The sequence below is a fragment of the Phalacrocorax aristotelis genome, chromosome Z (genome assembly GCF_949628215.1).
Source record: "Phalacrocorax aristotelis chromosome Z, bGulAri2.1, whole genome shotgun sequence".
Lineage (NCBI taxonomy): Eukaryota > Metazoa > Chordata > Aves > Suliformes > Phalacrocoracidae > Phalacrocorax > Phalacrocorax aristotelis.
In genome coordinates, this window is record NC_134311.1 from 17,356,162 (window position 1) to 17,381,124 (window position 24,963).

At 35.1% G+C, this 24,963-nt stretch overlaps 1 protein-coding gene across 2 annotated transcripts in view; it reads right to left on the reverse strand.

Annotated features, from left to right (window-relative positions):
• Window positions 1–4,536: 4,536 nt before the first annotated feature.
• Window positions 4,537–24,963, reverse strand: part of CEP120 (centrosomal protein 120) — a 41,923-nt gene continuing 21,496 nt past the window's right edge. For both annotated transcript variants that reach the window (XM_075078471.1, XM_075078470.1), the window contains exons 16-21: window positions 24,720–24,812; window positions 22,913–23,074; window positions 19,176–19,298; window positions 17,661–17,759; window positions 7,404–7,549; window positions 4,537–6,726 (exon numbers count right to left, since the gene is read on the reverse strand). In XM_075078471.1, the coding sequence (XP_074934572.1) occupies window positions 6,486–6,726; window positions 7,404–7,549; window positions 17,661–17,759; window positions 19,176–19,298; window positions 22,913–23,074; window positions 24,720–24,812 (864 nt within the window). In that variant the 3' untranslated portion in view covers window positions 4,537–6,485. The remainder of the gene's footprint in view (window positions 6,727–7,403; window positions 7,550–17,660; window positions 17,760–19,175; window positions 19,299–22,912; window positions 23,075–24,719; window positions 24,813–24,963) is intronic.

Sequence of the window (24,963 nt, forward strand, 5' to 3'; positions counted from 1 at the left end):
GGAAGGCTGCAGCCTTGGACTCTCTTAATTTTCCTAGAAATTAGAGTTATACATGAGGATTCAAGTATTTTTCCTTTCTTCTAAAATTTTTTGACAAATTGGTGATTAGCCAGAAGAATGAAATAACATACTGATTTGTCTACTAAAGAAGAGCTAAGTTAGTAGCTTGTAGTCATTTGCTGAAGAAGCATCCCAGTAGAAGCTAGTAACTACTCCTTTTAGATCATTAAGATGACCATATCCAGCACAGATACTCTGAGTTTAAAGCAATTTGTGAACCACTTACACAGAAAAGCTTTTCCCACATTATTCCCATTTTGCTGAGGGAAGTGGAGGCCCAGCGCCCTGTTCAAGATCACTCAACACTGCTACAACCAAGGCAGGCAGAGAAACCACAGACTTTGTGCCCACAGACTCGCCTAGCAGTGGGAGCCCCTTTGTCAGTGATTCAGGAGACATTTTGCTGTGTTGCACCAAGTACAGCAACACAAGCTTTTGGTCAGGATGGCAAAGCATTGCTTTTCCCTTACACGGTGTTAGAGACATAAAGCCTGCTAAGATGTCCTCTTGCTAAGCCTACCTATTTCTACTTAGGCTATTACAAGGCTCCTGCACTGATGACAATATCTGTAAATGAAGTATCAGTAGCATAAAAATATTTATTCTCAAGTAGAACTTTAAGACCATTTTAATGATTTTCTATCTACATGCAGAAGAAGATACAGTCACGGAGTAAAAAAAAGTCCATCTGAATCCATCTGTTCTGCAGGATGTAGTAGGATGGGACAGGTAAAACTCAATGTAGAGGCACGTAAGCATGTTGCTGAGGTGTGCAATTTTTTTCCACAAATAGCAGTGCCCTCTCATGGCGTTATACGTACAGAGAAATACCTACCAATTCCTGTGGTAGTGGTGTGGTCTTGCTTTTTGACATTCTGCTTAATTTTTTCTTTTATTTTTAGTTACTAGCCCCATTTCTTCAGTGCAATAATTGGATTATTATCAGAAAAGTCAGGATAAATCAATAAGCTAGAGTATGTAAAACACCATATGCATCCACATTCAGGAAAACTGCAGTAAAAAACATTACTGCTATACAAGCATAAAAAAAAATTATAGTCCAAACAACATATCCTCTACATGGCCTGAACAGTTCCCTGGAGAGGCATGTAGGCTCTGTGGTTTACACCAAATATGCATCGATATTCATGAAAACATACCCGCAGTATTGGCTTAAAGTGCTGGCTGTAAGAACACACCATTAAGTTGTCTTATTTATTTGGATGAGAAGCATTGTGTCAACATCATGCCTACTATGAATGGACTCAACCTTCATCCATGCGTCTCTGATTATAAAGCAAATAACAGCTTATGGTGCCTTTCAGCCCTGATCTGGATGACCTATTCTATCACAGTATTAATCTTGTTGCCAAAAATAGCCTTCTGAGGTGAACATACTGATGGTCGGGTGTCCTGTACAACCAACATCTCTTAACACAAGATCAATAAAAAAATTTTCTGTACCTCCAGAGGTAAAAAAACCCCAAAAACACAACAACAAAAAAAGCTCCCAACCAACCAGAAAATCCCCCTCGCTTATGCTATTAAACAAATACAAAAGTGATGAAGACTTACCATTTACTACTTAAACCTAAATTCTACAAAACATTAGGTTGATTGCCTGCTCAACCCAGTGATTTAATTTTGCTGCCCTATTTACATTTTTATTTGTAAAACAAAACTTCTGTTTGTCATAGTAAATCATAATTCTCCTACAACAATTTTTACAGTTTTTTTCACAGTACGGTTAAAGCTATGAGCAATGTAAAATAACTGTTGAAACACTGTTAAGCTGTGAACTTTTACTACACTCCATCTGCCCCAGTAAACCGACTCTAAATTTTGACGCCATATTACTTTGTCAATGCATTATGTCTCGGTAACTGCATTAAAACCCTTTGGTCAGACATTCAGTAACACTACATTTCCATAATCATCTACTCTATATATATATTGTTAGAGCAAAACTTTTTGTAGTAATACATAAATTGTTTAAATGCTATCAAACTATTACAAGTATTTTACTTGGAAAAAAATTACTGGACTACAAAGTAGTGGGTGTCACTTCTCCAGAAGCATTATTAATGGGGACTATTTTAGTCTTCAGTGATGGGGAACGACAGGCTGTAGCGTTTCTTCAAGTTAAGAATAGAAAATAACTATACTTGCAAGAATTCAGTTACTCTGCATTAAAGCTGCCATGGGGTTACTGTACATTTATACATCAGAAAGTCAGTAAATTATTTTTCTATAAATTAGTCTCTCAAAGTTGACTTTTTTTCTTTCTGTTCTGAATGCCAAACTCCTGACTGCTTCTCCACCACAGAGACTTCATATCTGGATAGCCGACATCTGTAAAAACATTTCTAATGAAAACACTACTAATACAACCCCCTGGAGAAACAAATGAAATGAGATCTAAGTATGCAGCCGCCTTTCTACAGTTCTGTCTTGAACAATAGTGGGGCTAGTGCTTCCTATCCAAGACTTGACACAGGTCATGATCATTTAGGCACAGTAGTAGCAAAATAAATAATTGCATAAATATGTATTAACTGGCGTAAATACTTCAGTAGCACTTAGAAGATATGATAAAGGACTTCCGTCTTTAGTTGTGCATTAAGGTTTATCTCGGTGGATGGAACGGAGAAGCATTTAAACTGCAGTGAAGGAGAACTATGGATTGAATACTTGAAGGCTCAGTGCCAGACATAACATTGCTTCTTTTCTATTCTGCAACAGCAGTTTTGAAAGTGTATTAATGTTAAAAGTGTTGGATAACTGCTAAAATATTATAGAAACAGTGGTTATAGTTTCACCCCAAAAAACAATATACTGGAAAGATCAAAAATGTAACTATGTATTTAAATAATCCTGGCACAAAGCAAAACAGTGCTGACTTAATTTTAAAATAATTTGTCATATCTCTTTCATAATGCATTCCACTGCTTAAGTAAATAAGAATTCAGAGACAAATTTTCTGTTAAACAGTCTAACAATTAATAGGGGAAAAAAAGGTCCATTTCTTTGGAACAGTTCTCAAAATCTTAGCTAATGCTCCTATCAAGGTGCATAAACACATTACATCCAGATTTCCTGCCTTACTTTTAAACCTGTACCACGTAATTTGAGACAACTCTTTGGTAATGAAGATTGGTAACAGCAACAGCAATTCCTCACCACTGTAAGAATAATTACCACATACAGAGACAGGAGGGGATCATCTGGCTGAAGATGATCACAAAAAAGAACAGTGTTTCCAAATGCCCTCATTTTCAGATGGGCTAATGCTTTTCCTTTAAAGGACTGGATAGGACAAATACAGGGTATAATTGAAGTTTCCCCATCCAAAGCCAACTGCAAGTTCTGGGCCTGAATCCTAAGGCAGATGAGAGCTGGAATTGATTTGGCCATTGAATAGCTCACCACCACTACCACCAGCCACCATTTACTAATTTTTATGGGCATTTGGGCTCACAGAAACATATTGGTAAGCTCACTTGTTTTGAAATAATTCCATCATTTTCCCTAGTGAAATCTGGGTGCACTAAAAACAACAGCAGGAATTTTCCAGGATGCCAGGAGGGCCTAGCTGTTGCTCCTCTTCCCACCCCGTACGGAACCAGGACTGAACCTGTAAACACGGGTTTCATTTCCCGCAGTTCTTTTATACTGGATAAATTAAAAAAAGCTTGTTATCTCATGCATCTGCTTCAAACGTCATTTCTTGTGCCGTGAAGACAGATTCGGATAAAAATTGTAAGATTTTTTTTTTTATTAAAAAGATGGCATTTGGTCTTTCCACTGAATAGTGTAACCTTTAAAATTTTATTGCCTCAAAACCAAGGCAAATGGAACCCAACATAAAAATATATATGTAAAAAAAGAGTAATATTGAGCTCATCTCTGCTATAGATATCTACTACGAACACAGATTTTTTCCTAGAGTACTTCAGACTGAAGGCCACAGACAAATTGTGCTGAAAAAAATGAAGTTGAAAATTAAGCTTAAAGTATTCATTTTCACATTCTGATACAATGAACATGAAGCATAATGACTATATAAAATTAAAAATGCTAACTAAAGTTTTTAGTAATCACAAAATTAATGCTTTTCACCTTTTAGGTAGTGATCTTTCAAATGGCAAAATGGACCAAATAGCTTCAATTATCTGGCTTATAAAAGTTTTTTTTAAAAAAACTAAGTGGTCTCTCTTTTATTTTACTCAATACTTTGATCTACTAGAAAGAAAACTCACCTAAGTACTTCCTTTTTAAACCCCACAGTGACTGGACTGCTGTTTTCCTTACGAGCCATGAAAGAGGCTGAATTAGAAATTAAAAAGTGATATTAACTTGAAAGTCGACTTGTCAATTTTATGGTTTCAAGCACTAAAGACTGTCATACTACCAGATATAGTAAATAAAAAAATTGTCTTTAAATACATAGTTGAAAAGGAAACACAAAATCCTTAATATCTGTTTAAAATTAGAATTTTATTCAATAAAGTAACACACCTGAAAAGTCATAGAATACCGGTTCAAAAATCACCAGTTAGGAAAATTGTGTCAACGCAATATTTGTGATATTTAAGCCTAAGGCACCCTCCAGCGTTTAAAGAAGAAACTACACCTCTAGCAAGTGAGCAAGTATTTGAAGAATGACCCGAGCAAGTCTTCCTGTCAGGATAGAAGCTCCCTGATTCATTTACAGTAATTGCATACAATCACACATCAGTGATGTGACAAAGCCGTAATGTAAAGAAATTGTAAAATTACTTCTCATGGATTTTTATTTGATTTATGAAGGTGTTATTTGCTTTGCTAGTGGAGAGGGATCTCTCTAAGCACACTAATTTGAAAAATACAGTAGAGTGTGCAAAGTATTATGAAAGCATTTCTTATGAAGTCTGGTATTGGTAACTGGTAATTCCTCACAGAGCATGATCTCTATGTTTATACAGCTTGTTTAAAATTTTTCTAAGGAGCTTCAACTAATGGTTTACTTAACAGGAGATAGGCTCATGGTAGGGAGGAGGAAAAACAATGCACCTAGAGGCAAAGCCAGACACAATCTAAAAAAAACCCCATTTTATAATACCATATGAAACAGGAAGGCCACATGTATACAGCCATGTCCATGGAATTTCACTGGTTTTACATTAAAAGAAAAAAAAAAGATTTTTGCATTGGTATCTTTGTTCATTCTAAAAGTAACAAGACCTAAGATGCTTTCAGTACTTGTCATTCAAGCAGAGAAACATCTGTACATAAAGGACGGGCAAAAATGCCTATTGAAAGGACAGTGTTTTAAGTTAATGCTATTTGCTAGATCCACACATGATTTTAAAATTGAATAGAATGAATGCTGGAAACCAAAACTTTTTCAACTGTAATTATGCACAAACTAACATTTCTTGTTGATTTGTCTTCTGGCATTTAACACCTTGAGACATACCCTATTCATACTTCTACAACCAAACAAAACCGTGCATAAAATTTAAGTGGTAATGAGATAACATGCTTTGAAATATATGTTAAGTAACTGGGAAGTGGTTAGGTCTTGATTAAGGAAAACATATTTACTTAGAAAACTCTTGTTTTATGTATGTGTTCAGAATTTAAAGTGTATAAATTAACTGAATTAGTGCTTCAGGTATCTTTCCTCATTAGGGATGGATCTAAGAATGCATATTCATTTCTGAACTAGGTCTTTACCCTCCTGGGTTCACCCTTACAGGCCTATGAGCAAAACTGCTCGGGCAACAAACGCATTTTCATCCTGTACTTTCACTGCATTTTCAGCCTAGTTACTTAATAATTGATTCAGTTCATAAAGTTCAAGAGTTTCTCCCCCCTACACTCAAAATCTTGTCTCTTATTTACTAGACAACTTAGTTAACTACAGTTGGAGAAGCAAAAATTTATTACCTTGTGATTTAGTATAAAAGTGACATTTGGTCAGTGCTGCACTTCAGAATTAAGAGACCTGTCAGGGAAAACAGCTGATGTCACTTTTCCCTAGTACACTGAAGACATATTTCTGAAAACTGAAAGAAATTATGACAATATTGACCAAAAAACTTAGAATGAATATTAAAAATTTTACAAATAAGCCTAGCCAGGGTGATGCAAAAGAGGTAGAAAACATTTCAGAAGAAAGTACACAAGATAAATACATTTACATATATATACACATGTAAGTATAAAAAAAGATTAAAAATACAGACAATATCCCCATAAAACTTACAACTGTGCTTTAACGTCACATATTTCAAATATTTACATTGACTTCAAAAAAAGCTAACAATAGGGTGCAAAATTAAGCATGACCATAAATATTTCACAGAGTAAGTAGTACAGGTTCATAAAAATCACTCACTCTGTTCAAATTTTGGCTCTTTTTAAGAACTTTTTGTATGCCTTTATTTAGTGATGTTCCTTTTTGCAAGAGCTTCTCTGATTTGACGATCCAGTTCACTTACAATATGGTCTTCATGATTATATACTCCTGTTCTCAGCAGGGTATCCCTCTCTTCTATCAGACGAGAAAGATAATCATCCATGTTCTCATTTAATTTTCTAGAATGAAGACTATCCACTCTACCAGCAGAATTATCTTTAATATCTTGCAATTGCTTTCTCTCTTCTTCTTGTTGCTTTAGCCTGATGTTGATAAAATGGAAAGAATCAGAGGATGAGCCATATTATAAACAGCTCTGTTTATTTTCATATTAAGAGCTATTTATCTACTGAAGTCGTTAGTAAAATAAAGAAATCTAGAAAAGGTAACAAATTAACCTCTCTAGGGAAAATCAGCTAAGAGTAAAAGAAATGCTAATATAAAACTTAAATTCTAACAATACCTTTTCTATATGCATATGTAGCTACAATACTTGCTACCAAGGCTCATATTTTGATAATGCAAACAGCACTCCAATTAAAAAAGTTCAACATACAGAACTACTGCAGAGAGGTTTTGGAGCACAACAACAGATAATTTAGAATTTTAATATGTTCAAAATATGACTAGTACATGCCTCTTTTCTTAATGCGGCAGTTATGCTCAGAACTGAAGGTTTAAAACAGAAAAAAAAGCCTGGTGCTCTACAACTATGACCATAACATAAAAGGCAGGGTACAGTGGCCTTACACATAGATTTTCTATACTGCAGTACAGCTGCATTTTATAAATGTGCAATCTTAACCCAAGGGACACTAAACTGTGTTCATTTGCTGGACTGACAGCCAATTATAAACTTGATTTAACCTTCTCCTATTTTAAGACAGAGCGCAAGAAAAGAGGGGGGGAGGGGGAAAGAGTCTTACAAATGCTTTCATACCTGTTAAGTTCATTTCTGATATCCTCCAGCTCTTGTCGGTCTGTTTTCCCCAGCTCTTTTTCTTCTGCCGCCAAATAGCGCAACCTCATGTGCTCCAGCTCTTGTTGCTGCTTTTTAAGGTGAGCCATTGCATTTTCTTGTTCACGCTAATGTGGGAAGAGGTGAACACTTAACTCAGTTGACTAGCTGATTACATGTAGAAGTGCTAATTATAGCAACATGAGCAAAACTTCAGGAATGAAGTAACAACAATTATGTCTGCAGCAGTATTATAAATGCAGGAGTTAAAAAGAATGTCTTAGCTGTTGATGTCTATTATGCAGTAAGACCAGTGACTACCAAAATTGCACTAAACCTGTCCAGGCTGGATCAGTTGAAGTCCAGTCACAGATATCCTCCCATTAACAAAATAGCAAAAATGTTACAAACCCTTTTACAAACTCTGGCTTAAGCTGATAAACATAAAACTTATACTTGTGGAACTGCTCAAGATACCGAGATTCATTCCATCACTCCATGGTATTTTAACTTTTTTTGAGAAATAAACCCCAGAAAAATGCTAAACAGCTGCAGGAAACTTCCATCATTAGCCCCATAGTGCCCAGTGTCAAAGCTTTAAGAACTACTTTTTGAAATTGCAATTTGTGGTTAAAAAATAATCCTTGAAAACAGAACTCTGATGAGGTTTCCTTTTACATTTGTCTAGCTCTGTGCAAAACCTTAGATAACTTATCCTGTGGATTTAATCCATTAATCTATCCATTCTAAAAATCTACTTTGTTCTGTTTGTTTTTTTTTTTTTTTTAAGCTCTATATGACACTTTAACAAAACTAGGGCTTGAGGCCACTACCACTTTGTGACATTAAAGTGTCTTAATGAGAAGTGTGGTCCTTTCTCCACTTGTTTTCCTCCCAGTCATTTTCCATTTGACCTTGTGCACTAACTCAGTACGGTCAGTCTTACACTCTGAATGAGACAGAAGACCTGAAGGTAAAATGGCATTTCTTCCTGTAGTTAAAAATAAGGCAGGAGGTTACACAAACATCCTGGATCTAGACATATTGTGAAGTGCAAGGTTACCTTTGTAATTTTGACATTGCTTTCATCTGAAATATTTGATCGTTTAATACAATCAGTTTTATATTTATTATAGTGGTAAAAAAAGAATTGTTTGATGTGTGAGCCTATTCATTATACAGTCAACCTAATAATATTTGGAAGAGTCTAGTCAGGCAGTTTCCTGAATCTCAGTTCCCAGCATCTTATGCACTCCCTGTTGATGATCAATATGTGGTAAGAAGATCTGAATTTGACAAGGAATTGGTATAAACAAAGGCTCTAATTGTTAACATGAACAGGCAATGCAATAGAGAAGTACTTGACAAGAAATCATAGCATGTATGTAACCCCAAAATACTTTATTTTTGTACTAAATCCAATACACCAGCCAGTGTATTGGTGTAGAACTTCAGTGAAACAGGCCAAAGAGCCTGAAGAGCAACTTGTTGAAGCGATACATACTAATAACAAAACAGAAGCAGGAATCCTGCCAAAGAGTCTAAGCTGACAGATGCCTGAAGTATAACAAAGCACTCAGGGAAAAGATGGCCATAGTTCTTCCTTTGCCACCAAGAGTCCATTGCAGAAAAACATTCCCATGTGAGAGGCACCCTTTTTTATGCAGGACAGGTTTGAAGAACAGTCTCAGACTGAAGTAGAATAGATTTTAGAACAAGAATCTACAGATAATATATAGCAAATATTAACAAGTCGCTACAGCCAGCTGATATTTATCCAAGAGTTTAAGAGTTCTAGGGAAATTCAAACACAAAGTTGCAAGACTAACTTGAGGTGTAATCCATCACTAAAATTGGTGCTGACACCACAGGAATAACTATTTCCCTGTTTTTCATTTTATTCTTTTTTTAAACAGAGGCCTTACGAATATCCAGGAACTACCAGCAGGACCTACTTCTACAATGGCCAAATTGGTTGAAACCATAACAAAACCCAAAAGTAAGAGGATGCATATGTACACCAGGAAGAATTAATCCAGCTTTTGTAGAAAAGTCACACTTGCAACTAGTCTTAAAAAAACCAAACCCAAACCAACAAAACACCACACCAAAGAAATCACCTACAACCAAACACAGAACTAAGCTGGCACAAAGAAAGTCCTCTCAAATTACTCAGTGTTTAGAAGACCAGAGAAATCACTGTGGCCATTTCCACAATAGCAAGAAAGTTAACGGTGGATTCCACAAGAATCTACTCTTTGACTTCCTCGTTTATGAATATATCATTCTGGAATAAACAGTTTGCTGCCAATACAAAATTATTCAGTGGGGAAAAAGCAGATGCAAGAGAATAGAATATTATAGGGACAAAAATATGAATTAGTTTGAAAAGGAAACAGATAAACGAAGAACGCATTCACTGATGTCTGATAAACACAACAGCCTGAATGCAACTGCTGGCTCATGATGTATGTAACTCATTTACATACTAAGGGCAACAGGAGGATATTCAAAGATATTCAAGCTGTGTTTCTATATCTTCTGCATCTACTGCTGGCCTGTGTATGGGCTAGATTTATATTTCACATCAGTTGGCCAGTTTGGTTTCTTCCACCAATGAAAAGCACTGGCTGAAAGTCAAAACTAGGTACATTTCAAGCACAGACATGATTCAAGTTATTAAAAAAATAGAAATTAATCATTTAAGCAACATACCAAACACGTTAGGAGCTCCTTAATCACAGAATGTTTTGAATTAAGATAAACTTTTGTATTTTAAAAAATGCTACAGATCAAGCATTACTGTTGAAGGATTTAACAAAGACAAGACAGAAGGTGGCAATTTTTTTATTTATTTGCTTGGTTTTGTTTTAATACAGTCCCAGCAAATACCACAATAGTATTCTCTGGTTTCCAAATATCTGGATAGGCAACAGCATCCAGACAGTAAAGCCAAATTTCAAGTATACAATGGGCTATGAGGAGGAATGGAATTATCTTAACAGTTTTGATCATTGGACTTAATCTTGAGTTGTTTGCTTTACTAAATGCAGATAGTAAGATAAAATGCTGAGCATGACCTAGTCTCAAATAGGTTGGTATAAAACCAGTACAACTTAAACTATAGTACAACGAAATAAATGGACAGCAAATCTGATTATCTTGATTACCCAAAATCTAGAAGTATGAGGACAGGCTAACATTTACTTCTTTTTGAGACCATCACTATTCTTGGTATTCTCATTAGATCTCCTAAGTTAAATCATTTCCAAAATAAAGCAAGTTAAAATATTGCTGTGTTTCAGGGGAAAAAAAAAACCAACCCAAAGTTGGGATTAATACCTTAAGGCAAACATGAGACCTAAAATTCTGAGTATATTAAATCTCCTTTGTAAAGTTCTATTTAGCCTCAGGAGAGGAGCTATTGCCCTGTACATGCAGAACAAGTCTAGAAACTTCTACTTGTCTGTCACTACAGGTAAAGAATCCAGTAATTCAGTCTGGTGACTAGCTACTTTTCCTGATCAGACTACATGTCTACAGAAACTTGCTATACAAATCTCTGTATTAAATATAGTACAGCCTACATATCCAAGTTCTGGTTTTGGAATTAACTTGTGTAGTACAACCTGGTTTTCCTGTTGACATTATCTAACAATGGTAATTGTATTGGAGGCCACACAATAAATTACATAAGAATGCAGTTTACAAGCAAACTGCCTCATCTGTAGGAAAACAACCCTCATTACTGTGGAGGATGAGGCTGACATCTTCCTCTTAGATGATGTCAAAGATCTAACTCTCTTATAGGAGAGAGGACCCCTTTTATAGCCTCTCTACCTATGCTGGTTTCTAGATATTAGCTTCAGTCCAATGTATTGCTGCAGATGACAAGGAAAGGATTAATTTTGGAAACAGTATCTCCTTGAATTGCAGTTCAGTTTATTCATGCTCTAATTGTCCCATTTTAAACTAGGACTACTGTCATGGGAAGCTGGGGTATTAATGTAAGTCTGTCAAATCTGTGTATCTCAGTGATTCTATTAGAGAATTTTTTGGAAGGTATGTTGCACAAACATCACCCAAAAATTAAATGCTGGAAAACTAATGCAAAACAGAGTGCACTTATTACTAGCATAGCAAGACTTTTAACATGCCAGCAGAAAATTACACCACTTCCTACTAATGAAACAGATTATAATGAGACACATGATACACACAAATCATCAAATAGTTGTGACTACACTGAATAGAAGTCTTCTAATCCAGTCCTTCAGTATTCTCTGTTCAGTGTTCTGACAGTTGCAGCTTCAGAGGAAACACGTAACTGAGTGCTGGCCATAAGAAGCACGCGGAATATAAGTTTCATGACAAGTTGATACGTTACTATTTGAGGCAGGAAAGTTCAATGATTCAGAGGTTTCTGCTGTTCAACAACACACTCACAATGGCAAACTGACAGCAAAAAAGGCACTTTAAACAAATGCAAAGAAAAAGTATACATTAGAAGTAGTACACACACCAAAGGTTAACAGAACAAAGTCCAAAGCTTAGTCGGACCAGGAAGAATTCTGACAGAATATTCCTAATGCTTTCCTATTGATCAGAAGGGATCTCATTTAATACCTTGGTCCTTTATGCCCTCACTGAACTAGTTAGTTTCAGAACCATAAGTTTTTTTTTTTATTAAGGGACATCTTTAGTGATGTTTAATAAAACTGAGGAAAGGACAAAAGAAAATTATGCAAAAGCCAAGAAGAGATGCAGGAAAAGCAAGGCTTTCCTGAAGAATCCTTTTTTCAGTTCCTGTCCCTTTTAATATTTTTCTCTGGGAAAAATGTCTACAAAAAAAGAAAATTAGTGTCAATGGTCAGCATGCTCGTTGCTCAGGCTAATATATCTAGATTTGTAGGGAAGGAAGTCTGAATATAGAGAGCGCTAAATTCTCCTTTTCTCCACCAAGAGGAAAAACTCCTATCAGTACATTTTGTCTCCAAGGTAACATTGGGTAAGACTTATTTTCAGATAAATGTGATTAGAAATTTAGTTTGATTACTAATACAATTGCGATGTAAACATGACAAATATTAGGCATTTCCTTGTTTAGGAGGGGTGAAGGAGAGGACAAGATTAATTTTAGTCCTGTAAGTCAAGAATTTCTGTAGCGTGCCACGCCATGACCCTGAATAATGACATTTAAGCACAATAATATTAGCCTAAAAAAAAAAAATCAACATTTTCTGGGCAAAATTTCCCTAGCATTCAGTTTTAGACAGCTGAACTTGGAAAAAAGACATGAAAGCAAGTGAGAAGGGATTTTGCAGATTCATTTATGACGGATCTTGTGTGTAATTTAAGTTATACACTTTGTACTCTGATTTTCAGATGTCTTTCCCAACATTAGTCTTTGACTCCTTTAAAAGTCTGTCATAACAATTTTCAGGGTGCATAACAGCAAACTTGCTCTATGTATACCATTCATAGCAGAGCAACAGAAACCCATTTCCTAATAATCCATCAATACCAGAAGATGGCAAAGAATTTACAACAGTTTTTTGATAAGAAGTGTGGCATGCTGATTTTGAATTAATTTATATACAATTTTGTTATAAAATGTTGAGGGATGATAAAAAGACAGTCTTTTGTTACGATGAGAATGAAGGAAAGACTTCTTATTCATCACAGTCATTAAATTGGTGCTGTTTTATCAGAGACATTCAGGTATTAAATCTACTTTTTCCACCACGGTTTAACAATCCATTGGACAACAAGCACTTTTTTTTAAAAAAAAAAACAAACCAGACGAGGGACTAAACTCTGCTGCACGGTAGTACTTGAAATGTAACAGAATTTACTGTGAGATCTTCCAAAATGAAAAAAACAATATTAACAGAACACTTCTGCACATTTACAGCACTAATAAAACAAAGCCCAACCTATCTAAACCCACTTGTAACATCTTCATTTTATTCTGTATATGCTTAAAAGCCAAATTATAATTGAATATGAAGTGTTTTTTAAGTGTACCTCAGTGCACACAGGTTTATACATACATACTCACATGCCTAAAATTCTCAGTCAAGACTTTCTGACATACTTTGCATTTCTAGAGAGAATATGCTCCTACAATATATCCTGAAATAAGGAACATTTCAGGTTTATTCCCAACTGCTTCTTGTAGCCAGTCAGGTTGTTTTAAGCCTCAGTGAGAACTAGTAGAATACTAAATTTTAAACTCTTAGAATTTTGCATTTTTAAATTTCAGGTGAGAGAATGCTCCAGAATCATCAGCTGCTAGACTAAAGGCAGCTTTGTGAATAGAAGGTAAGACACACCAGAAATTCAGCACACTTGAAAACTTTACTCTTGCATCACCACCTAATTATCATCAGCCACTATCCCAGAGTGAGGCAATCACAGATAGACCAAGAGTATCATGTGCAAATTACTCTGAAAATTATTTTTGCAATATACCCTTAGTTGGCCCAGGTACTTCTTTTTCCTCCACTACTTTCCCAGCACTGCTAGTCATGCTATTCCTTTTGCTCATTTTCCTTCCTTCCCCCCCCCCAGTAAAACTTACCACCGATACTCCTTTCTCTTATTAATTTGATATTTTGCTATCCTCCTCTTACATCCCCATAAACAAAACAAATCAAATCCCAACAAAGGCACATACTAGTTATCAGATAATTTACTTCAATGTTTTACTATTTTCTTCATTAGTTTGCATCTCTAACATACTGCTTCAGATGCAGAATACTGTTTTAGGAGCTCGCATGGAGGGAACTTCAATCATGATTTCAAGCCTATGGTACTACAGGAATATCAGCATTAAATAAAAATTAACCAGTAATAAAAAGCCCTCAAAATTTCAATTATAATCAGATCATAAATGAATCCCTGTATGCCGCCAGGTGCTCTAGTTAAGAGGCTCTTCAATCAAGGAAGCACAATCTTTATTTTGCCATAGCTGTCTATAAATCCAAAAGGGAGATGTAAACATACATACTAGACTAAACAATGGCTAAATAGCAGCCACTATTCACTCTCCCACTCACACATACCATGCAAGTCTGTGGGAAAAACTTACGATTGAAGCTAAGGAACTCAAGTAAAGTTTTCTGAAAATAACCCAGAGCTGACAAGTCAGTAGGAGGGCCTGGATGGTTTCAAGACACAGTTTTTAACCAAGACTTGGACCTCCAACTGGGGTTTTTTTGGTGCCTTTTCTTTTTTTTAAACAAAGATTTACATCCCATCCTTGGCTACATTACTTATAAATTAATCAAAATAATTACTGAGTGGATAAGCAAGACACTGGACAAGACAGAGAGAATGTCAGCCAGACAATACAGTCCATGTTGTTTAAACAAATGCATCAGTGCTGGTTTTAACAGCTCTGTAGGGCGCAAACACATTAAAAGACTTAAAAAATATTTATACAGAACACTGAATAATGTATGCATGTACACTGTGATTTTGGTTTTCTAGATTGTAACAGAGATTATCAACTCCTGAAAATGATATTTCTGCCAGCTTTCATTTTTGTTCTGATACATTGTTTCTTGCACTCAGACAGGTACTGAATTTAGCATCTAAGATCTCTGTAAGTATGTATGCAATTTTGTGTAAATTGTTTCATTGCTTTCAGAAATAACACTCACATACATGAAAAACCAAAGAAGTCTCATTTGTGTAGCACTGAGATCTCCCAGTCAGCAACCTTTGAAAGACAGTTTTTGAAACCTCTGGAAATAATAAAATCTACCTGGATGCATTGATACATAGCTAACTTGACATTTTTGTCTTCATAATGCTGAGCAGGGGTATAATAGATGAAGTATTAATACAAACTTGCACTGAGTAACAAAGAGGGAAGAAAAGTAAGCCAGGTGAAGACTTTTCACTCAGCTTTACAAACAGTGTTCAAGTGCAACTAACTTCTGTATTTTGCTAAGCACAGGTAAGCCTGATGTATACATGTCCTCATGCACTTCAGATTTTTTTTTTGTTACTACTGGCACTGTGTTTAGCATTCAAAATACTAGACGTGGAGAAGTTTAGAGCTTTTTCTATTAACAGTCCCATACTTTTCTAAGTTATGTACTGCATATCTCATATTCTGCAAAATATAAAACCATCACAGATGTGTGCTAAGAACTAGTTCCAAAGTAAAAGGAAACTTTTTAATTAAGGAAACATTGACTTTTATGGTTGCAAATCAGAAGAGCATTTTACTAAATGCTTAGCCTGTAGATTATGCTTCTTTAATTCACAAATTGACTGTACTAGGTCACCTTTGAGTAATGGAAATCTCTGTTTAAACATTTTTTTGGCAATGGGCACAAAGCATTAGATCTCATTTCCAAGACTTACCAGCTGGGTTTTGTCATTAACATTTATTAACAATCTAAGATATGGCTTTCAGCGTCTAATCCTCACTACACAAATGTTTTGTATAGTTCTCTAGAGAGCTTTGGTGTGACAAATTACTGGCACAGATTACAGCCCTGTGGCTATTCACCAGAGGCAATGCAAAATTAACATGGTACTAATCCAATTTAAACAAAAAATTGGTCAAAGTATGCACAATTGCACAAATCTTCTGAACTAAAGCAAATCTAGAATTCATGAAGCAAAGGTTTCCAAATTTATATTTAAAACATAGTAAACAGTTTCTGATCAGCTCTGCTTCAACTTTTATTTGGCTCTTTAAAGTCACTTAAATCCTTTATCAATAGACTATAAGATGAAGCACAGGAATATAAAAACCACAAGAAACTACTTTGAAAGGGTTTGTTCTTAGTAGAAAAGTTTTTGGTGTTCACTGTATATGCCAACTTATTTTATGGTTCAGACTTTCAGCAAGAGAGTCAGCTGAAACCATCACATATGTTACTGAATTCAGATTGTCAGGTCTACAATGATGAAATTTATAATAAAAACCTGATACTGATACACACTAGTGTTAATCTGGCACACAACGATCTTCTCTTTTATTCTAGAGGGATTTTTAAACATGGCAGAAAGAAGAAGATAGCCTGGACATTTCATGTCTGCTGAAGAAACCTTAATCAGAGATAAGATTTATATTCTTCTTTATGATCTTGTCAGGCATGGATGTTTCAGGAATTGGAGATGAGAATTCCTTACCTTTTATCACTAGGCAAAAAAGGACCAATAAGGAGACAGCAAATAAATATGAGCTTTTAATTATTAATAGTGAATATAAAGCACATTCCCTCTCTTCAAAGAGAAATACAGATTAATTTTTAGCTTCTTACTCTCCAAAACCTGAGTACTCCAGCAGTAGGAATGAAGTAGGAACTATAGTCCTTAAAAAAAGCCCCTGCACTTTCTCTCAGGGAGGAAGTAGGTGTGAATACAGGCAATAAGAACGTTTTACTAAACTTGAATTCTGAAGCTTTATGCCTGTGTCAAGGTTTGTTCAGCAAAGGGATTAATAATTTATTGTTTGTCAAGGCCAATGGAAATGTTTGCCATCCTTAAGTATACTGTTGTAGCTAATGTTTACTGTAACTCATGAAAGACAGGCTATGACAAACAACACAGAGGCATATGGATTCATTGAGGATGAAGCTGGTACTCCTGCAAGTTTGAACACAGTATTTTCAAGTCGTATGTGTATGGCTCTGTGTGGGTATATACACACACAGAGACATACACACACGCGAGCTCTGTTAAAACACATTAGTATGAGATTAGGATTTCCAAAAGTAGGAGAAAAGTTTCCCTTGCAGTTTAACTTTTCTGCAAGTTAACTTCATTTTATAGCATTCAGCAAACCTTAAACCAATGCTCCTAAAAGCAAAGATTTTTTTCTCAACTTTACTCCATTCATTTTACAATTAAAATAGAGAACGGTTAGGACTGTAACTGACCAAGATGGTTGGACAGAAACAATATATTTTCACTGGAAGTGCTGACTAAGTATTATTGGGAACGAGATTTATGAAACTTCTTTTTTGAATCACACCTCCTTTTAGCTATGCTAGCATTCGTTACAGACATGAGCCTTGGTCTTTCCTGAGTACAACATCAAACTCAATTCAGTTTTGCTGTTCTCATTTTTGTAAAGAGCGTAGCTCAGAGCTTTAATTTTGCAAAGACAAACGCTAATAAAATGAAAATTGCCAGTAGTTTAGACTAATTTTAAGTAGCTTCCAACAGAAGGTTAACTTGGTTGTCTCATATGACAAAAGAAAACCTGCATACCTGTTTTAACCTTGCAAGTTCCTTCAAAGCCCTTGTCCACTGTTGTTTGTAGTGGAGCTTTGACTTGGTAGCTGACTCCAATTTTCTTTCAAGTTCAACCTAAAAGCAATTAAAATCATATCAGCTGAAGCAATAACAGCAGTAACAATCACCGAAAGATGTATATATACAAAGGGTCTGGTTTAAGAAAAGTGTTTATGTAGTGTAACATACAACATCATCTAAAGCTGTTACATAATATAACATAAATATTATGGCACATGAACATTTTCTTGTTTAAAATATAGCCTTATTTTTATTAGATAGCTGTCTATACAAAAAGGAAAAGATTAGTTTTTAGCACTAAATCTGCTGGTGTAACCTTTAAATTTAAGACTCAAATTAGCAAACTCCCTCCCCTCTTTTTTTTTCCTAAGCAAGATTATAAACACTAATTTAACAGAAACACTAATGGATAAATCTTGCCTTTAAAAGGTGTGTAGCTTTTTCTCTTTCCTGCAGCTGATAGAAGATATGTGCTACATTCTTTTCTCTGAAATAGACATCTGTTCTAATCATTCTTTAAAATATATGTATCTAGTGTGAATCTTTGATCTTACTATCTAAATTAATCTCTAAAATAAGTTACACACCTTAAAAATTTTGCTGCGTTCTGTGCAGAAAAAATTTAGCATTAGAAGGCAACTTAAAACAGTTATGAAGCACCCAGAATACAGTAACCTGAAAAATGAAGCATTCTTAATTAACAACTCTGATGCAGTGATATTTTCTTTTAATCAGGCAAAAATTGTTTACCACTAAATTTGTGAAAACCTAACAAAATATTCAAGCAAAGAGCTTAAAAGGTCTGTAGAGACAGAAAAATTTTTAATCATTTGCTTGCATTATTATAAATTATTCAAGCATGCAGTAACATGCAGACTGGCCATGTAACTGTGAGTGCATTTTGTGCCAAGAAGCCTGATCCAATTTTTTTCAGCATGTTTGGTCAACAGTTTGACCCAAGCTTCACAATATGGGCAAAATATGCCCATATATGTAATTTTAATTAAGCAAAATATCCTCTACTGAAGCCACCCATGGTTTCTAAGAAATCAATTTATGACAGGGATTCCATTCCACTGATAAGTAGCACAATCTCTTTTCAGAAATACTTGATAAAAAACCAATGCATATAATGGAATACCAGTCTAAATTAATTGTCACAAGAAAACCTTCATCTTTATTTAGTTCTATAAACAGAATGCTCAGAGTGCCCACATAACTCATGATGGTAGCAATTTAAATATACGTGTTAGTTTTTTTCCTGACTTAGCCTCTAACACTACTGCTTCCTCTGTAGAAACAAGGCCACTGTTGGCCTTATTTACGTCTGAATATTTCAAGTGTGAAAAAATTGTTGGAAAAAGTATAACAAAATGGAAAAATTAACCAGTTTATCATGCAAGGTTATTCTACATCTCCCTTATCAGTGTCATTGCAACAGTTTTTAAAGACTTGAAAGCTCCAAGATACCTTTTCTAAAGTGAGAAGATTTATTTCTGATTGTAGCTGGATTTCTGGTTTGCTGCTTTGCTGTTCTTTGTACTGCTGGAACTCCTTCTCAAAAATTTTATGCTTGTTTTCTGCTTCATAAAGCTACAATAAAGATATCAAGATATAATGCAAGTTAGCAGAAAAACCCATTCCCAGACAAAGAATTAGGTTACAGAACTTAAGGTACTCCTTAGTCCCTGAACAAGCATCTTACTGACAATTATCTGATATAATACAGACACTGAAAGCTACACATTCATAATTAATGATTTCTTGATGATGGCATACAGCAATGTTTTAATAGGAAGAATTTTAAAGAGGATCTTTGCTTAGTACTGGAAAGAAAAACCAAGTCTGTCCTCATATACAGAAGATCAAGATTTATAAACATTGCTGTTCACATTTCTAAAACAACTTGCAGAAGAAACACAGAAAACAAAACTATTTAGATTTATGCCCATCTTTTAAAGAAAACCAACAGTGTTATCTACTATATGAAGTTTTATTACTTACTCAATTTCACCAACATAACTTGTTTAGGAATGTCTGGAAGAGGAAACAATTAATACTTTGTACCACCAAATAATGATTTGGAAGAAAGGCTGAAGTAGGGAGACTTCAGTGACTAATGACTTAACACTATGTACCTCTGCCCTCACTGTGCGCTTCTACAGTTTCATGAAGATATTATAAAAAGACAGTTTTGCTTTTCATCTTAAAATGGTTAATTTGAAAACTATGCCAATACACAATTACTTTGCTACAAAGCAACTAACCAAGTCAAATGTTTAACGGCTTTTTTTCATTATACCATATTAAAAAATTAAGAATGTTTTATAAGATGTTTTGTAACATTAGGTTACATTTTCTTCTGTTAAATATTATTCAACTTAATACACCTGATGGAACTGATGCATTCCATTACAGAATATGATCCCAAATGCTGCACTTGCATTTTTGTCCAACTAGTACATGCAAATATTTCCACGAATTGTATCAAACAGTTTAGATTACTGGCTGAAAATGCTTCAGAGAATTAATTTCTGTTTCAAAGCCTCAACTTCTTCTATGAATACATCAATACTTTAATTCTTTGGATCTCCTAATTGGGTCATCTCTATTGTTCTTCAAAAATCTTGCTTTTTGCACCTATTATTTTAATAGAATTGATATAAGAAAGCAAAAAGGCTTCCTAGGGAGCCATACAAAAATGTAGTTCACTGCGGTTACTTTTCACATACAACCACAATAGCCAACTTTGACAAAATATACTATTGTTTGTCACCTTTCCGTTTTTACTGATTTTTTTTTTTTAAGGCAGACATACAGACATGATGTCTATGACGACAGTAATTAACTTCTTTAGCTATGAGAAATGACATCTCTCCCTAGAATTTCTACAATACTGTTTAATTTCTTGTTTGGTTCTAAAAGCACTTTCAAAAATTTAATTTCTCATGAGACCTCAGGTTCTGGACTGTTAGGGAACTGCACAAATCACACAAATAAACCACAATTTCCTGCAATAATGAAGCAATAATGATGATGTTCTAGGTGGATGCTTCAAGGATCTTCTCTTGTATATAGTGGAGCTTATCTCCAAACCAGTTAGACATTTAGAGAACTTTACAATTCAAGTGTCAAAATTGTGTATTGACAAGTCTCCTTAAAAGGTAAGGAACAAGTCAAAGCACATGGTTTAGAACTATTACCATTTATTCCAGAACACTCCTTGTTAAAAAACACAAAACACACAAACAAAAACCCCACACCCAAAAAGGTAAAAAGAGGCCCATCAGAACGGTTAGCAACAGCAACTTTCTGCTTGTGCACTTTAGAAAAGGAAAAATCTTACAGTGAGGCTCCAAAAAAACCTATACAAAACCCCACCCCCAGCAAAGCAAAAAAACTCAACCAACAAACAAAAAACTTGTCTTATGCAGAATGTAACAACCACCTTGTACTGAAGTATTAGAGAGATTCAAAACAGCAGGAACAGGACAGAGAAAGACAGCCAGGATGATCAGCTGGAAGGAACGGTCTTCATACAAAGCAAGCAAAACATAGAAGCTTTTGTTTGGAAGACAGTATGACAGACATGTGAGCAATCAGGAATGGTATGTAACACAGGCACTAAAGAATTATTCATAATTCTTAAGCAATGAGCTTAAAATGAACAAAAAGAATATGCAACACAAATTTTAGCACTCACTGCCTCAGGATGTTGCAATGCTACAAAGGTAAGTACTTTTTAAAAGGGACCCAATGAGTTAATGAAGAATACTTTCACTGATGGATAGTAAATATGAAATAGTGCCTCTGGCTGAGGGTACATGTAACTCTTGCTGGTATTGCTGGATATACCAAAATCATATTTTCTTGCTGTCCCACTTATTTTGTTGCCCTCTAAATCCAACCATTGCTGCAACAGAATGCTGAGCTAACTCGATCTTTGGTTGATACAGTATTTCACTTTTGAACAGGAAAAATAAAGTGATTGTGATGGTGTTGCAACCTAGCTAAAAAACAAGTCAGTGGAAGTCAAGAAGACTGAATTTGGAAGATGACTCCTAGGTGGTTGCATTTGGCTGCTTGAGCCTGAAGAACTACTGGCTATCTTGTCTGGACTGATACAGCATTGGTAGCTGCCAACGACACATCTACTGTGCAGAAGTGATCCACTTAGCACTTTGAAGTGGATTGCATTCTGTAGTTTGAAACTGCTCATCTCAGTTAAATGACTGTTCAGTAGAATAGCCAAGATTAGCATGCTCTAGATTAGCAGCATTTTTTGTATTAGCTATATTTAAAGAGTTCACAATACTGTAGTTAACATATGCTGACATGAAAAGAAGTAGGTTAACACCAGTGTTTAATATTAAATAAAAACCCCACAAAAATCCAGCACAACTCTTCCTAATACCAAATACAAAAATATGCCTTTGGCTGATACAGTTCTTCAATTAGTCAAAGCTACTGTGGGATTCTCACTATCACATATCAGAAATGGAAAGCACCAAAGCAAGTAATTAATCTACATAATTTAAGTATTTTGAAAACACATTTTACTAAGACTTAATCTACTTAATAACAAATTGTCTAATACTGAAACTGCTCAAAAAAGCCAGTACTAACTAATTTTACAGTATGCTTTAACAGTCAAGAAAAATAGCTAGACTAGTCATCTTAGTGCAAGAGCAAGCTACAGGACAGAAGACTATAGTCTACATTATCTTGGTTTAATGGAATTACTACTTTCAGAATAGAAGATCACAAAAGGAAGATAATCCATCACCCCCCTCCCCAATAGGTATAACAGAAATACTATGGAACTAAATGGAAGAACAAAATGAACTGCCAAATCAAGCTAGTTAGATGTTAACTGCTAACAGTTTATTAAGTTACTGAAATGTATATTGCTGTTCAGGTTGTATATGCAAGGTATGCTTGTTATTCCAGTCTGACTTTCAGTGTTGGGAAAAAAAAAAAATTATAAGCACTACATTGCAAACTGGCTCTCCTACTGAGCAAGACTGACAAGAGATGGATCCCAGCCTGTAGCTCACTGAACAATGGAGATAAAGTGTTAATTACAAAGTTGCCTGAATGTGCTTGCCTCAAAATATTGCTAAATTAAGTTTTCCTAATTTAAAAAATGCAAAAAATGCTTACTTAAATAAGTAAATGGCTGATGCATATAATTTAAGGATACTTACCTGCTGCTGTAAGCGAAGCTTGTCTTCTTCCAGCTGTTTAATTTTCGACCTTTCTAGCTCAACCTGGTGTGTACATTCTTCTCTGGCTCGCCGCACAGAATCCTGTAGCTCCTGCAGATTTCGTTCATGCTTTGCTTGCAACTCTTTCTTCACTCTTTGAAGCTTAAAAGTGAGACATATTTATATTAATCCAAAGGTGCAAGATCTTCATTTTAAGAGTCTTTCTTAAAACCGTTACTACCACTCATGACAGAAAAAATTGTTATCCATTTTAGAAATTAAACAATAGAAATTCCATTGTTATCTATGTTTGCTGTATACTCTTTTATTGGCTTTCAGTTTAACTAATGACTAATGCAAATTACTATATTTGGGCTTCAAATATGTTCTTGCTTGGCCCTTGCAAAAATGGAGCTATCTGTATCTCTATTGCACTTTCTACATGGGATTGCTAAAGGCAAATTTTATATCCAACTTTCTACTACACACTAAAAAGCTAAATATACCCCGTCACTGAAGAAACAGTGAAGTGACAGCTACAGCCAAGATGCCTTTAAATCAGTTAGACTGCTCTCTTCAAATTGAGCATACTGAGAGAATTTCTCATTCAGCTAAACAGAAAGGCAGTCCTTTACAGGTTTGAACTTTCTAGAAAGATCTTACTGGCTCAGATAACTGCTGGCTGAATAGAAACTTCTCCAAATGGCCCATTTCTCAAACTGTGTAATTGCTAAACGAACTCTATATCATTTTGTCTAGACACTTTTGGAATCCACTGATTTTTATTATCTCTAAACCCTCAGGTCAGAATCTAACTAAATTTAGAGCAAGTTTTTGAGACAAACATGCATGAGATTCAAAATAAATACTTCTACTCAAACTGAAATGCATTTGGCCATACCTCATTACCAGATTTTTTGCATAGATGTTAAAGGTAAAGTCAGACCCTATTCACAGCACAAACTGCACCTTGAGGGGTACAGAGAGCTTGAGTACAGACAAGGACACAGCAGACAGTCCCCATGTTGGGAGCTTTAACACTGTTCATGAGTTCAGGAAAGACTGATAGGATAAAAAGATTAATTTGCGCTACAGGAAGAAAGAGAGAGTTTGTTGGACTGCTAAATCACCACAGCAGTTTACTTATATAATTGTGAGTTCGTTCGGAAGTACAAACACATGCAGTTTACTTTCTTTCTCTTTTCATATGACTAGCTTCTCAGAGAACTCATCCCCACTTCCTCATCTTAGGGGTATTCAGTGAGACCTAGAAACAGTGGTAGCTACTGGTTTCTCCTGTATCTGCTTTGGCCCTGTCACTATTAAGAAAATACAAAATAGGAACTCTATCAAATTGCCGGATAACAAAACCTGGACAATTGCAGTTTCTCCCAGCTGTACTTTTTACTTTCTCCTATTTCAATGGTTAATCTAGCAATTACTGTTTGAGGTGCGGCACTCTTATACCCATGTACGGTGTTCACCTGACAGTACCAAACTTAAAATTGAGATATGCTAATGTGATATACATGTCTCTACTGACACTCTAATTCTGTTAACAGAAGAAAGTGTACAGTTCTACAATTCTAGCAAACCATTTAGAAGTTCATTGAACTTTCATTTCAGTAAAAAAGTGTAGTTGTAACAAAACTTGGCTTAACTTTCTAGTGCTCCTCTATGTTTCAGTATGAATGCAGCTATTTCAGTTCTTATACACAGGTCACAGTTGCCTCTATATGAAAAGTCAACAAGCTTATGGAAACAGCTCATGCAATTGCACTGTTTAAAATGACCAAACACTTTTTACCTCTGATTCAGCACTAAAAAGCTGTCGTTCTCGCTTATCTAGATCTGCCAGGGTTTTCTGAAGTTGTTCTTCCAAAACAGTATATTCTGCTACCTAAAAGAACAAAACAAAACAGCATTTTTCCTCTTGCAATAAAAATTATGCTTTAGGCAGGCGAAAAATTTACTCTTGTTACAATATAAAATATTTACAATTTTTCTTCAGAAATTTACATATAAAACAAATCTCTAGCACTTAATGACTA